The 15,780-nt window shown below is 47.5% G+C and overlaps 2 protein-coding genes across 5 annotated transcripts in view; one reads left to right on the top strand and one right to left on the bottom strand.

Annotated features, from left to right (window-relative positions):
- LOC118504934 (hemicentin-1-like) overlaps window positions 1-15,780 on the top strand; it is an 88,953-nt gene that overhangs the window by 13,268 nt on the left and 59,905 nt on the right. The gene's annotated exons all lie outside the window — the stretch shown is intronic.
- Window positions 5,735-8,394, bottom strand: LOC118504933 (cell surface glycoprotein 1-like). The gene is made up of 3 exons (XM_036040026.1): window positions 8,194-8,394; window positions 7,864-8,113; window positions 5,735-7,795 (listed from the first exon to the last, which is right to left on the bottom strand). Exons 1-3 carry the CDS (start codon window positions 8,236-8,238, stop codon window positions 5,859-5,861), a joined length of 2,232 nt encoding a protein of 743 aa, XP_035895919.1. The 5' UTR covers window positions 8,239-8,394; the 3' UTR covers window positions 5,735-5,858.

Here is a 15,780-nt window from a genome sequence, read left to right as displayed (position 1 = left end):
GGTCTGCTTGTTTTCCGGTTAAGAGCTATGCGCACATGCTGACGCTTTGCCCTTTTTCGGTGGCTTCTGGATGCCTCGACGGTTGTCGCACACACACACACACACCCGGGACGACTTCCACGACCCGTTCCGTTTCCTCGTATGGTCATTTCTCATCGTTTCGCTCGGTTCAAAAGGTTGGATCCATGCGAAGGGACGATGGGAATGAACCGGCACACGTTCATCGTCCGCGCATAATCCACCGTTCCGTTGCTCATGCAGTGAACTTTTGACCCTTCCCAGGGGAGGTCCAACTTTTGGGAGTGAGACAGGAAGAAGACGCCTTTACTACAACGCACGCAGGTTTCTCAAAGACCGATTGGTTGCTTCTTGCTCAAAGACATCTGGAGGATGTTTGGTGGGTGCTAAATGCTGGTGGATCGAATCCGGTACAAGGACACGCTGTCCAGCGCTAAACTGGGGGAAAACCTGCCCCGTAGTGCTGGTAGTAATTTCGCTTTTCGGGCCTTAATTTATGATGATTCCGGGATCGGTCGGTATAATTTGATTGATGGAAAGCAATTTCGTTCCGATAAAATGATACGAGCGTGTCCTGGATGGCGAGGCTTAGCGTGCCCGAACGTTTAGCTCCGTTCCGGGTCGACCTAAAAATTTGGCCGCATCCGGTCGCCGCATGTCAAAACGTTTCATTTAGCCTAATGACTGAAATTGAATAAGGTTGATGTTTACGCTCGAAGCGGTTAAGTGCACCCGGGTTGATCTTTTTGCTGCAAGGAAGGAAACTGGAATTTTAAAAAGGGGTACGGGATTGAGGGTCTGGGTAGTCGAAGCATTAAGACGCCCACCACGTAGATATTTTACAACTATAACTTAAATGACAGAAAATAACGCTTTTTTGGAATCAATTCTTGATTGAAAACAAATCGGTGGAAACAATCGGCAAGGCCTGCTTCGCTTCCGCTTGTCAATTTAAATGTTGTACCGATTGCATGCATTTAGGCGTAAATGTTTGAACAGTTCGTTGGAATTAATTTAATTCACATTTTCGGAGTAAAACGATAGACCATTAACCGTTGCGTGCATACAAACACGATTTGATATTTAAGCAGAATAATTTTCCACCCGTCAAACCCGTGAATAATTGAGCCACTGCTCCAAAAACGCGTTATGCCTTTCGTTCCCAGAAATCAACCGCAAAAAAAACAAGCCCACAAATCTGTCGGTTAGGATTCTATCCGATACAGCCGGTGCGCCGGGCCGGGCACGATCATCTCCGGTCCGAACTTTACAGCCAAACTTTCTGCTGGAAGGCAAATTTACCAGGAAGCATTAAGAACGCCAAATAAACGACGCACACACCTTCGGCATCACGGCACAACTTTCCACCAAAGTGTTGCTCCCGGTTGTTCCAAAGCTCATCAAACTTCTGCAAAATCCCCGGCCCACCTTGTCGCCCGGCACACATAAGTGCCCTCGGTTGAAACGTGGCAAATGTGACAAATTTTGCGGTTTTCCCATCCACCACACCAATTCCCATAACCCATAACGAACAACTCCCCTCCCCAAAACAACCCAAAGCGCTGCCAAACGATGTCCCCTGTCCGGGAAAACTCGTTCAGTTAGTAAGCCGTTTCCCAGCCAACCACACACGTGTGTGTGTGTATGTGTATCGAAGGGGAGGAAATAAAATTATATTTTCATACTCCCAGCCCATGCATTATTCAGCGTTCGGAAAGCGGGTCAGTTGGGTGGGCCTGGCAGGGGCCACCATCCGGAAACTGTCGGTGGGCGTGCGGGGCGGTCCTTCAACATAATCCAATTTCAGTTACACATCGCTGAATTTGAGAGGCACTCACAAAACAAACAATGAAGCACACAATGCCTTTGCCCCCGGGCAGGCTGGCTGGCAGTCTCCACGACGTTCCTGGAGGTCCGTCCTCCATCATTCCCACTTGTGTGTGTTTCGTGAGCATGGATGTATCATTTTTTACTTCATTCTTTCTGCGCCGTCCCTTCAGCCGGAGGTACCGCACCGGGGAAAGATAGCTTTTCCCGTTTATGTATCCGTTTCCGCTTCCGTTTGGCCGGTCCACTTCGGGGCGTCCACGGATGATTGGCGTACGTCCCGGGAAGCGATTCGAATGCGTTTCTAATCAAGCTCCGTCGCTAAGGTGGTGCCGGATGATTGTGTCCTGTTTCCCGGAAAAACAGACACACGCGCTCACGGAAAACCCACGCACCCATCCTATATATAAGTACTACCCGGCGTGCGAATTCTAAAGAAGCACGGTGGATGAACAAAACAAGAATAGGGAAGGAAAATAAATACCCACCACACTGCTGTTGCCACACTGTAGCGGTTAAAGCCGTGACCGCATTTCGGAAGCGTCTTCAATTCATTGTTGACTTCAAGCCTGAACGAGCGAGCGAGCGAGTGTGTGTGTGTGCTAAGCAAATCCGTCTATTTGTTGTTCCACTTTGCGCGCGATGTGCTGTCACTTGTTCTCGGTTTCTGTATGCCCTTTTCCCGGGGTTGGGCATGTTGTCGGGTTTGTTTGCTTTGGCACAGCGAACAGCTTTTCCTGGCTGTCCTGCTGCGAGATCCGGGGCCATCGACGCCCCTTTTTCCCGACCGCTTCGGCTGGCTTTTTGATGATAAAATGGTACTGCTGACGCAAGCACCACACATCCGTGCGTATCGATCGTAGAAATAAAAACGAAAAAAAGCCAGAGAAAAAACAAGGAAGAAACACCATCGGATCCTTGTTTGTCGTGAGAAAAGCATTCAAATATGACAAAGTGTTCCCCGCAAAAGGTCAAGCTGCTCCGAGGGCGGATTGCCATCGCCTCCAAGAAGTTGCCGAGACGTCATCGTATGAATTTACAATAAAAACGATAGTACTCGTCCGCGGAGAACCATTCGCCATATCCTTAATTATTTTCGATACCGAATCCCATCAGAAGAAGAAAAACCCCCGTTAAGAAACCACAGCCATCGCGTGTTTGGGGCTTAAACGGTTGGCGCTTGTAACGGCAAAGATTAGGGCCAGTGAATATTTCACTCCGTACGGTAGGGATTTCGGTTCCATTCTACCGGTGACTTTCAATTTGATTTTATGCTTTACCCTTTCTCGCAGTGGGACCTCGCTGTTTCGGTAACCGAACAAAGAACCAACTGGCCAAATCATATTTCTTTGGTTATGGGATATGAAAACACAGAATGTGATGCTGTGCTGCCGGTTGCTTCAGCGTAACTAGCGTTATCCGGGGATTTCGTGTGGACTTGGCGGTGAAAGAAAACATACCCGATGGGGTTCTACGGTTCGTTTGTGCCTTTGGTGAGGTGGGTGTGTGGTTTGGGTTGTGGGGGATAACGGGGAAGAAATTTACTTTACTATGTGCGATGGTGTGCACAGTGAGGAAGAGATGAGAGATATAGCGTATCATTGAATACATTTCCATCGAAATTGCTTTACGTCATTGCAGAAGGAAGAGCTCCATCTAAAAAAAAAAAAAAATCTTTAAACAATAATTTATGTAAAAATACTATTTTTTGCCGTTAATTTGTAGCGTGTCATTCGAATTGCATACATTTGGCTAATTGAATTGGATGCCCCTAAAAGGTATGCAATTTGTATACAATCAATTTAAAATAGGTGCAGAATTTCGTTTCTTTTATGGTTTTCAAGCGCGAAATTCACATTGTTACATTAAACAAATCAAATCTAGCAATAATACCGAATACGTACCAATAACTCATTTAACCCACAGTGCGACAGGATTAAACCTTCAGCCAGGGTACGCCACGATACGTGTGCATGTGTGCGATTCCCCGAGATGAATCGTAATTGAATTTTACCGTCGCTAAAGTTTGAATGATTTATTTAACATTCGTATTTCGCTTTGTTCGTACGGGCCGGGTGACAGCCCCGCTTGGCTGCGTCCCCGTCCGTCGTTGATCCCTTTTAAGCTCGGGCACGGTTACCCAACAAACAAAGCGAGATTTTTCCACACGCTACACGTGCGATTGTGGCGAGCAGCGTCACTCGACGAATTCTTTCTTTCTCTTCAAGGGTTCATCTCCTCAGGTCCTCCCCGTGGTGGGGAGGGGAGGGCAATTCTGGGGAAAGATCGTAGGTGAAAGTTTCGTTTCTTCTCTACCCAAATGTGGGATTATAAATCCACAAGCCGTACCGAACCTTCGGGCGAGCTTTCCCCGTTCCGGCCGGAGCAAGCCGGAGAAAAACAATCCCAATCTAGACACCCCGGAGATGGATTCGGCGGGGCGCGAATTATGATGTTTTGATTGGATTTTGTTTTTCCACCAAAGCACCGCCGGAGGGAGCTTACCACCGAGGGTGGTTGATTTGATGGTGCCAACACACACGCACACACGCGCACACATGTGATGATGGTTGGGCGAGTTTTGGAATTTCCCGAAGGTGTCGGGGACAATCAGCTACATCCATCCCTTTGCTCGTTTGGCGTGTAGCTGGCAGGCACAATGATAACAGCTACAGTAAACATCGAGCTATCGTGCCGTGTCTGCTGGAGGCGAACGTTGGCGACTGTTTACCGGTCTCTAATGGGTTGATGGTTGACTCTGGCGAAAATGCAAAAACGGTATAAAAGTGATCGCAAACGCAGAATATTGAAAAGGATGTGTGTGTGTTTTTTATGGCCATAGTTATTAAAGTTATTGTTTTCCCCTAACACGCTCATATACATTTCCGTGGCAAAAATAAAACAACATAAAAATCACTCAAAAAACGCAGAATGAGATAAAAACAGGAAATAAAAATGTCCATCGGAAAATGCATTATGACAACAGCGATAAAACCGTGCGAAAACATAAGCACAACAACGGGCCACCAACGTTCCAACCCCGACGATAAAATAACCGCTCAAACGGGAACAAAACAAATGGACGACACGCACAACGACACCAAAACAAAAAAACAGTTCCTCTCACGCACACACACATTCGCACACCGACACCGGTGCAATAATTGTCATCCGATAGATTGAGGTTATTTTGTTTCCATTAAAATTAATTAAAAACACGCTTCATCAAATATTTATCCATTGCCGTCCGCCGCAGCCATCGGTGCCGTCCATTTTGTTTGACACCCTGCCGACATATTTGCACACCGGTGAACTTCTAACGCGTGGGAAAGCGCGTGTCCTTGTGTGTTCTCCTTTTTTGTTGTTGTTGAGTACTCGCCCGGGCCACTGCGTAACACTTCCGGGTGAGTGATTGCAATTGCGGTGTCATTTGCAAGTGCACTTTTATCACACCCCTCGTGGGAATCTGGCGGATTAGATTGTTTGAAGTTTTATCACCTTTATCGCCTAACGCGCTGTAAAACCTCAGCCATTGCGTGCCACATCCACCGAAATCAGTCGCAAATGTGGCGGAAAATTAATGTTTGCCATTACGCACACACAATCAACCAGTCGGACGGGGATCGAGTGGGATCGAGTTCCTAGAAAGGATGGGCCCCTCGGATTCGTTTTGTGGAGATAATCGATTAATTTAGACGAACAGTTACAAATTGAGTTGCATTACGATGGGTGCGGATGATGATTGAGTTCAACACTCGAACCGATTACACCGCAATTGAGCCATGTGTCAACGTGTGTACCGAAATGTTGGAGCGAAGGATGTGCGACCCTTCTCGAAATGTCATCAAGCGGTACTCGAATGTCCCCCAAAACATGTTTGCTCGGTCGGTGTTTTTCTAACTTGCCAGAAATGATAATTTATCGATAAATAGTTTATTTGCGTACGAAACGATTCCTGTTACACTCTGCTTCTAACTAGCCACTAGCTTGAGATTCTTTGAGGTTCCTGGAGATTACTCGCACAGGGCATCCTCATCCGGAACGCACATGCTCACCAGCGGATCGAAGCGTTCGCCGGCAGCGCACTTGAACTTGCTCTTCTTGAACTTGTCCAGCTTCTTGAGGGTGCACACGAAATAACGGCCACAGTTGTTCGGATCGGCAAACGTGCCCTCTTCCAGACATTGGAACTTGACCTTCAGCTTCGGTTGTTCTTCCACCGGAGCAACGGGTTCCACCGGTAGAACATCCTCCACAGCCGCTTGGGTTGACAACTCCTCGGCAACGGTCTCTTCTTCGTCCAGCATATCGTCGAACGGAAGGGCGCGGCCCGCTACAACAAACGCACAACGTCCACGGAACGGGTTAAACACCTGTCCCAGCGGGCACTGCATCTTGTACTGCAGGTAGCCGCCGAACATGTTCCACACGCACCAGAAGTACTGGGTCGGATCGGTCGGATCCGGGAAGCGACCCGGTCCCATGCACGTAAACTCGCCCGGGAAGCAAACGCTCTGGTCGGCCGTACACCGTTCCAGCGTCGGGTTGTACGCGTACCCGGTCAGACAGTTCTGCTCGAGACTGTACAGTCCGAACGGCAGCCAGAAGCAAACGTAGTACTTGTGACAGTCGGTAGGGTTTGCAAAGCGACCGGCAGCAGGACACACGAACGGGCTGGAACCCGGTGCTTGCGGTGCGACTGGGTTGCTTTCGTTCGAGTCGGAACCAGATTCGGCGGATGGGGCTTCCGTGGAGTCCTGGGACGAGGATCCTTCGTTCGAGCCGGACTCGCTGTTGTTAGGATCGGACGATGAGGTTTCTTCGTCGCTGGGAGTTGAAGTGGTTTCGCTCTCAGTGACCGATGCCGTCGTCTCCGCCGGTTCCTCACTAACACTGCTCGATTCGGGAGTTTCTGGCTCCTCAGACACGGTGGTGGTGGGTTCAGGTGTTTCTGGAGCAAGCGTTGTATCTACAGCCTCTTGTTCCGTTGATGGTTCGGAACTTGAAACGGTCGATTCGGTAGCCTCTGGCTCGGACGACGGTTCGGAGGTCGATTCTGACACTTCTGGAACTACTGAGGGCTCGGATGTTTCCTCGGCAGCTGGAAGATCGGTTGACTCCGGTGCCTCGCTACCATTTTCCACGGGGGCGTCCGTTTCCTCCTGCTCAGGGGCATCCGATGCAGATGCGGTCGTTGATGAGTCCTGAGATTCTTCAGTCTCCGAAGCAACACCCTCCGTTGATTGTTCCGATGGCAAACTTTCCTCCGTCGTGACGGCTTCCGATGCATCCGTGGACGATTGTTCTACCGCTTCCGTTGGGTCGGATTCCGAACCCACCGTCTCTTCGGTCGTTACAACCGATTCCGTGTTTTCGCCAACTTCTGCCTCGGGTGCATCCGTTGCAACTGATTCTTGTTCGGTCTCCTGGGCAACCGTCGTCTCTTCGTCGGCTGGCGTCGTTGATTCCTCTGCCGGAGGATTGGTTACTTCCGGTTCGGCTGGTGCCACCGTCGTTGCTTCGCCTTCCGGAGCGTTTGATTGCGCGGTCGTTGTTTCGACCGTTTCTTCTTCGGGCACCGATGTTGGCTCCTCGGTGGGTTGAACCGTCTCCGATGCTACGGTTGTTTCCGACGGTTGTTCCGGTAATTCGGTGCCTTCCGATGGAACTGCAGCTTCTTCTTCTTCTGCTTCTTCTTCTGCCGGAACTTCGTTAGTCTCCGCTTCAACGGCTGCGGTAGAAGATTCTTCTGCAGGCGCATCTACCACCGTTGTGGCTTCCTCTTCGACTGGTTCGGGATTTGCCGGTGCGTCCTCATCATTTGTGGTTCCCTCCGTAGCCGTAGGGTTGCTTGCTGGGGCATCCACTTCTTCAGCAGGCAAAGGTGCATCCTCCACCTCTACTTCTGGCGCATTCGTTGCGCTTTCTTCCGTTTCTGGCTGTGCCGTAGCTAAGAATGGTTGAGGTTAAAAATATTCAAATGTCCAACAAGAGCTAAACTTCAAACCAGCGGCTTACCATTATCATCTACGTTAACGTGAGGTTCCGCCGTGGTTGACGGTGGCACGAACGAGTCGCACTCGAAGTGTCCACTGTTGCTGCAGAACGTTCCCTGCGGGCAGACCTGCACCTCATCGGTAACGGTCGTCGGTTTCCCATCACCATAATCTACACAAAGTTGAAATCGCACATCGTCCAGACACAGGTAGTCCTTGCCATGGCAGTCGGTTCCTCCGGTTTGCGGTCGTACGTGTGGCACCAGCAGTCCCTGTAGCAGGTAGGCAGAGAGCAGCAGAAACTGTCTATAGTTCAAAGCACTAACGCAATCGCACCGTCGCGAACACTTACGAATAGCAGGAACTGCAAAAAGAACGCTCTGAAAACAAAATCCATACTGCACGCGGTTATTACTGTTACGGTTGCAATCCAGATCCCCGAAGACTTGCTGTCGGCTGGGTCGTTTCGTTACTGATGCTGGGCGGGTGTGCGCCTGTGCTTATTTAAGCGACTGTTGCAACTTCCCGCGCCCGAGCTGCATTCGTACGGCTTCTGGGAAGACGGCTAATCCCAGGGCCGTTCACTATTTACAGATAAGAGCGGACAATAGTTGGAATGATTTGATGCATGATAAGACGCTGCCAACAACGCTGCTACCAACGACGAGATAAAATGGTCTAGTTAGTAACGAACTATCGTTCCCCTTTCTGTTTGATTTGGATTCTCTCTAATCTCTCTGCAGGTGTTGAGCAGCCAGATGACTCAATTACCTAGACGACGCATGGAATCTGCCAGGCCTATGTTTTCCCCCTGCTGCACGATTGCTAGAGGAAGATTTCCATTTTCGATGAATTTTGTTAAGAGTAAATCGAATGAAGCCACCGTTCAGGATTGCTATCTATCCGACCCCTGAACAGTAACGCTCTTTTCTTTCCGAGAAGACACATTTACAAGATTGGTTTAAAATGTATCGCTCCTTCCGGTGATTGAGTACAATGGGCCCGGAATGCCAGGAGGTCTCTCATGCGTCCGTAATCAAATCATAACAAATCTATTCATAAGTAGTGGATGAAATCAATTTCACCGATAGATTTGATTACCGATCGGTTTCGGAATTCTTAAATACATGAGCGAACCCCCGTAGAAATGGGGGCTCTCTTCGGGTTATCTGATTCAATTCCTTCATCCAACATAAATAAGTGACAATCTCTTGGATCTTCCTTCTCGACGAGAGCGGTGGAAGTAGAAAAGTCCCGGGGACTCGAAATCGATTTCCTTTCAGTCCATTTCATCGGAATCGGTTCACAATCGGTTACCGCTTACAGAGAACCCTTTTTTGCGGCACAAAGCACCTTAAACATTTGCTTCGCTGACTACATCCTTCCGCCCTCGGGGTTTGCCGCTTTCTTTTGCGATAGTTTCACCGAATCCCGGTCCGGCGGTTGGCAGCGAACGCTTAAAAATAGTCCATCCGAAACTGTAACTATCGATTGTGTCCTTTTTCCCCGGGCGTAAGCCTAAACGCATTCGTTGGGACGCGATTCGAACGCGCCTAGCATGCGAGCACGGGAAAAGGGTTTTCCCGAGCCACAAAACCAACGCGATGGAAAATATCGATGATGAGCAAGTTAAATAAACTGCTCCGGAATGGCATGGCACGAGGATACGGTCGAATCGAAAGCATTTTAGCTGAGTAAGCGAAAATCGCCCACATCCCTCTTTGCTCTTTCTGCGTGTGTGTGTGTGAGTCTGTGGGTCGTTCGATTCCGAAGCACCAAAGGAAGTGTTTTACCGTTTTGCGGGTTTTGAGTAATGATGCGAGAAAAGTTTCTTGCCCAAAAGTTCCAATGTGACATTTTCGAAAGGGGAAAGGGAAGGAACGGAGTTGCAGGATTTAAAATTAGTTGTCGAAGAAATTGAAAGCAAATTGCTAGAAGATTGCGGTAGAAAACGAATCTTAAAGACTGTTTAAAGTTGCCTGAAGTATTCGACAAATTGAAGCTCAATTCGAGGCAGCCGGGTTTTCTCGCAGTCATGGTGTGTGCCGAAAACCTCGAGCTAGCTAACAAGAACTCGGACTCGGTCATTGCTTTTAATTTGAAATTTATTCCGCACGTTCTAGGCCACTCCCTCTCGACGTAGTGGTTTCCTTGTGTGACCAACATTCCAACATTGTGCATGCCAAATGCTCCCAATTCTTCTTTCCCGAGCGACATTTCCCGGCCCTTACTGTACGGTCTGATTATGTGTCCTTACAACCTAACAACGGCGCACCTGGAGTTCCCATCTCAATTTCAACACGTGTACCGAGCCCTTGTCAGCTTCCGTTGTATGATACTTCCGATGGGTAAACGAACCACTATCGTATGAGTTTCACCTGGCGAAAAAACCCCCTTTGGCATCGAACAGAATCGAACCCGCTTTATTTTTACCGACATGTCGACACGATGCTTCGTTGTCAGACACAGAACTGCACCGTGATTTCCGATGCTTCAATTGCAGCCCTCTGCAGCCTTCTGTTGTCCGCAGGCGGCCAAGTTTGCCAACTGTCGGGTGTGCAGTAACGACGAGTGCCACCACGAGCCGTTGTAGAGGAAACCCCAGCAGAAGTTTACTATTTGAGTGCAATCAACGTACCGATCGAGCTATCACTTCCGAACGGTGTGTCTTTCGGCGATGGTTTGTTTAAATCTTTGGGTTAGTTTCATCTCTCACACCGGTATCTGCTGTTCAGAATCGTGCTTTGAAAATCGAGATCCTGGTTCCAGAAAAACCAAATGATTGAATTACCAAAAGGGATCGTGTAACAAACAAATCTGGCTCTGGTTTGTTGTTTCGGTGCGTTTTCTGAAGTGTGTCGGGTTTAATCGTTTTCGAGTTGTGTTTGGGAGTGTCTCGAGGGTTTTTTACCTGCACGGTATCCATTTCCAATCGAGAATTCTTTAATTGGTTCGATTATTATAATCGATACCGATTGAGTTAGCTGTTTGTTAGCGATATGTGCACATTAAATCGATTTGTCTAAAGGAAACGCCTGGAGTTATGCAATCTTGTAATTTAATTTTTTTAAATTATATTATTATTGCCTAAATGTAGGCGTTCAGTTCACATTTTTTCTGGATTTATTATCCCTTAAATTCGAAGGCTAAAATTTCCTAAAACCATTCCTTAGCATGCCACATGCCAAAGACCCCAACTTGGGCGTCTCGTTCCACCTTCATAGCGTTCTAACGCCAAGGACACTCTTGATGAATGAAAATATGACCGTTTTACTTTAACTGCCCGTAGCAAGCCGAAAGGATAGCGCTGAACCCATTTTACACACCAAAGCCATCCGTTGTCAATAATTCTCCATCACGCCGTACCGAACCAATGCACTTATAAAAATTACTCCACACGTTCGGCATTGCCACCCTCGTTTCGAACGTGCAAAATGGCACCAAAACTGTCGTCCTCGATTCAGAAACACCCACACACACACGAGCAACACTCGCCTTCCAATGGAAAAGTTATGGCTGTTGCGGTTTATCGGTAAACAATAAAATTTTACGAATTTGCTGCTTGCGAAGCAGTTTACGTTACGAAACGACTCGGTGTTGTTCGTACCCAGACAAGACGCTTTTACTGGGCGGATAAAAACAACGGATCCCTTTTTTTGTTGTTGTTGTTGTAGCTCGGAACACCAGATGGGTCAAGATGGGTGAGAGTGTTTCTTTGCCTTTTTTTGATTTTAAGTTTTCACCTTCTCACAGTCACACACCCACAGAGCGAAAGCAAAAGCAACAGCTACAACAGGGGTGGTGATATATTCTTGCTTCTGTTAAGACCCAAAATGGCTTCCAATGGGGGTGGTATGTGAAGAAGCGTTTTTTTATTATTCACCGGGCCTACACGTTCATTCGATTATACTTCTTCTCGCTAGGAACAATCCGAAACCGAGGAAAGGAATGAAGGGTGAAGAACACGAGCGACCCGGCCTTCCATTTAATAAGCTCTAAAGGGCTGTAAGTGAGCTCGAGCTCGAGTTGGCATGCTCACCCAGTGTCCCACATGGTCCCGTGGTGGTATTAATTTTATTGAGTGATTTTTCAATTAATTTGCTCCGCATCAAAAGCCTCGCTCGGGAAACTGCAATCGTTCAAGCGTGGGCTATGTGAGAGTGTTTTAGTATATTGGTTACAGAATTTAGCATAACCGAGTGCCAAATGGGGCAAATAATCTACATTTCCATCCCAAAAACCCACACACATTTTCATTGGAGCCGCCATTGTGTTTTGCTACCGATCTAGTGATTTCCCGCTTCCTTTATTAGAGAAGAAGCGTATTCTTCTGATTTTCCAAACGGTCAGCAAGCGGTGTGCGATGTTACAAGCGAACTACCACCATTTGACCCTCAGCGTGTGTGTGTGTGTGGCGTGTTTAAGGACGCGTATGGGAAAAAGGATTTTGCAAGCGCTGCCCCTCCCCCAAAACCACACTCGGTCGGATCATACTTTTATTTTTCGCTCCACTTCACACCGTAATGTAATTAGTTCTCGGGGGAAATCAAGCTAATGCTGGCTATGCTTCTGGCTCAGCACAAACTGTCCCGTGTTTTTTTTTTTTTTGGGGATCGGGGAGGTCGGGTGGTCCGCCTTTCCGGACCGGGCTAGTGATGGTTTATGGCGTGGCTTGCTCCGGTGGGGCCCTGGTTGGTCTTACGATCGTCGACTGGGAACGATAATGCATGGAAAATGGAATGCGTGATTGTGTGCTCGTTCTAATTGTTTGTTTTTATTCCAACACGTTGTGAATGCTTTATGAACGAGCGAGCTTTAACTTTTGAAACGGAATCTTCCCCAACAGAACAATCATAAGAAAGCTGCTTTGGAAACAAGTCGTAAAAATTAAAAGATACTGTTAATTACAGTCGCCTTTATCGTGCAGTATCCTCACGGAAACTACTAATCGATTTTCTCTCTGCTGCTTTTCTCCGCCACCCTTTCACTAATGAGCTACGGTGGCTCCCAGCCTCTCTGTGTTGCCTTTTTATTCTTGTTTGGTGCTCTCCGTTCGCTTCAGTATATTAGCGCTCGCTAAAATACACTTTAAAACAAAATGATTATTACGCAAACACGAGCGCGTAACAAACAGAGAACCCGCTTCACCGTAACATTGTGCGATTTTCTTCCTTTCTTTCCTTCCTTCCCTCCTTCTTTATTTCGCTCTTCACCCTTTTGAATTCCCGAAAGTATACCAGCGTGAAAACACTGGTGTAGCTAGAAAAAAAAGATCGAAATCCTCCACCAAGAGGGTGGGAAAAAAAATGGAAAACACAGTGAAGCGATCCTAAAAACATCCATTTCAACAAAAGCGCTTTTCCGCTTTAACAAATTCAATTAATTATAAGCCGGTCGCCCACGCTTCCGTGGCCATATTTGTGATGGCACACCGCCCTTCCGCTGTATGTGTGTGTGTGGGAAGCAAAGGGTAAAAAACGAAACATTAGAACAAGCATCGGCCATCTTCTTCGCCGGTGAAACATTCTTTTAATTCTCTTTTGAGCTTGAAGTCCTCTTTGTGAGTCCTTTCACATACAGCCACACGAGCCAGCTTCAAGGGGTATCGAGAACCGGGACGGGTGCTTTCGTTGAAGGAAGCAGATTCTTGACCTACTAATTTTTGTTTGCAATTATCCATCGCCCGTGCCGCATCGCAGCGTGAGACGGAAAGCCCTTCGATCGCTGTTTTGTCCATTTTATTCTCCCATTTTTTTATTTCGGCGCATGAAAAATGACGTTGCTTCGGTTTATTTTAAAACAATTTATTTTTGGAAGACACTCATCGACTTTTTTTCTGCCCGTGTGTGCTGAATAGGGATAAAAAAGCACGCCATTTCGAATTTTATTATGTGACGGTCGGGTAAATGAAATAAATATCAATCACAGGCGGCCATTTCTTGTTTCTTGCTCGGTGGTAGTGTCTTACTTTGGAGATACTGCAAAACCCCATCCCGAAAGTTTCCGTTTTTCGCCCATATGTTACCGTGCTTTATGGTCGTAGATTTGCAGTTTAAAAATATCACCATACACCATCGAAGGCGGACGGATGAAGCCATCGAGCGCTCCGAATGGCTCCCATGTGGATACAATTAAGCTGACCTTTTGCGAAAGCATATGCGCTGGTCAGATTCGTTCCGGTGCCGAAAATAACCCCGGTCGACGGTTTCGCTGATAAGGCTGGTTGAGGGCTGGAGTAGATGACACCCGCCTACTGGAAACGTCAACACTGCTGGACCCACACGGTACGGCGATCGTTTCTTTTTATTGACACAAATTAATCCCCATCGTAAGATAACGACCTTCTTCCAGTACATAAATCACGGAACCGGCCTTTCTCGCCGGCCTTGTGTTTTGCAGCCCTTTTTCGAGGGCTTTTCACACGGACGGACACAGTTTCAACGCTCGGTTAGCGAATAAATCTGAAGAACAAGTCAGCCAGCTACCAGGAGACATTGGATCATAAAACCTTCGAACCAGATAACTTGCGAGCATGTTTCACAATTTTAGAATTCGTTGTTTTGTGCCTTATCAAAACTGAGGCAGGTTTGTAAGGGTTTGCTGACGAAAACAGGAAGTGGTTCGGTGTGTTTTCACACGTCCAGCCCGCCCCGATCCGTTTATCTAACCCTGGACGAAGGCGTATCGGACTTCCGGTAAAAACAATGTCACACAATACAAAGCGACGGATACAAACACACACCGTCGGTCGTCACTTCGTCGTCGAGATGTTTTTGTTTTCCCACAGCACATTAGACGGGGTTAGTTGCTCCTTTTTGCTCGTGTGAACTACGACGTGTTTCGTTCCGGGGTACGTAATGAGACGAATGTTGATGATGCTACTACTGCTGCTGCTGCTGCTGCTCTATATACACTCACACACACTCCATGAAGGTGTGTGCTGCTGGACCGGAAGCGACAACAAAATATTTATCATCAAAACAAGTGCAACTAGCAACGTCTTAAAGTGGAGGGAAGGAACCACACCGTTCAACACTTTGCAACGAACGTTTTCCAACGATGGCAGGAGGGCCGGGTGATACGGAGAGGAAGTCTATTGCCAGATCTAATACTCAACTTTGCTCGGGCATCAGTGGTAAGCTTAGGGCGAAAGCGCTGTACAACAACAAGCGGTACGGCAACGTCATGCTGCCGAGTGGATGCATTGCATTGTTACTAAGATGGAGGGCTTTATGGCGCTACCGTTGCAACCGAATCCTCCATTAACGCTTCGTCTGATGCGGCAAGATTGCCTCCGGATGCACGTTTCCGAAACGATAAAGTTCAGTGCCGTGCCGTGGCGAAGTGTTTGTTGATGCAGCTTCCGAACAATGGGCCATCGTCGCAAACTAGCGTCCGGAGCGTTCGGGAACGAACGTTGGGGAGGGTGATTTTTTATTTAAACACCTGCAGAACGGTGGTTGCACGCTAGAAAATCGATACTATCGAACGCATCGATCGATCAGAAGAACTCGTTGCGTTCTTAATATCATAAAAGACACAAGAAGATATTGCTGAACCTGAACCTGTAGCAGGCAAAAGGAAATTTAAAGCAAATTGCATACCTTCAGGGTTGTTTTAAGACAGGGCGCCTAAAATTAGGCAATCCACACCACACTATGCAGCATTTTTTCCGAGAAACGACCGCTGATTTAAAATTCCAAAACAACTAACATGATTTGATCCTAAAATTATGGTTAATAACTACAACCCGGGTCAAACCCTTTCCTCCCTTATCGATACCCACAACCCGCAAGCTGCATCTTCCTTTTACCACAGACAGGTTTTTTTTCTTAAAAGTTGACAAATTTAATCACTAACCCTTGTCACCGTCACGTACCCTCGTAATCGCTTTTCGGTGGTTTCTCTTTCACTGATTTTTCGTTCAACCTTCATAGCA

The sequence above is a fragment of the Anopheles stephensi genome, chromosome 2 (genome assembly GCF_013141755.1).
Source record: "Anopheles stephensi strain Indian chromosome 2, UCI_ANSTEP_V1.0, whole genome shotgun sequence".
NCBI lineage: Eukaryota > Metazoa > Arthropoda > Insecta > Diptera > Culicidae > Anopheles > Anopheles stephensi.
This window is presented reverse-complemented; position numbering and strand designations above follow the sequence as displayed.

Coding starts and splice junctions, on each gene's coding strand:
- LOC118504933 (XM_036040026.1), bottom strand. CDS start 8,238: ATGGATTTTGTTTTCAGAGCGTTCTTTTTGCAGTTCCTGCTATTC. Junction 8,114..8,193: donor TTTTGCAGTTCCTGCTATTC/GTAAGTGTTCGC, acceptor TACCTGCTACAG/GGACTGCTGGTGCCACACGT. Junction 7,796..7,863: donor CGTTAACGTAGATGATAATG/GTAAGCCGCTGG, acceptor AACCATTCTTAG/CTACGGCACAGCCAGAAACG.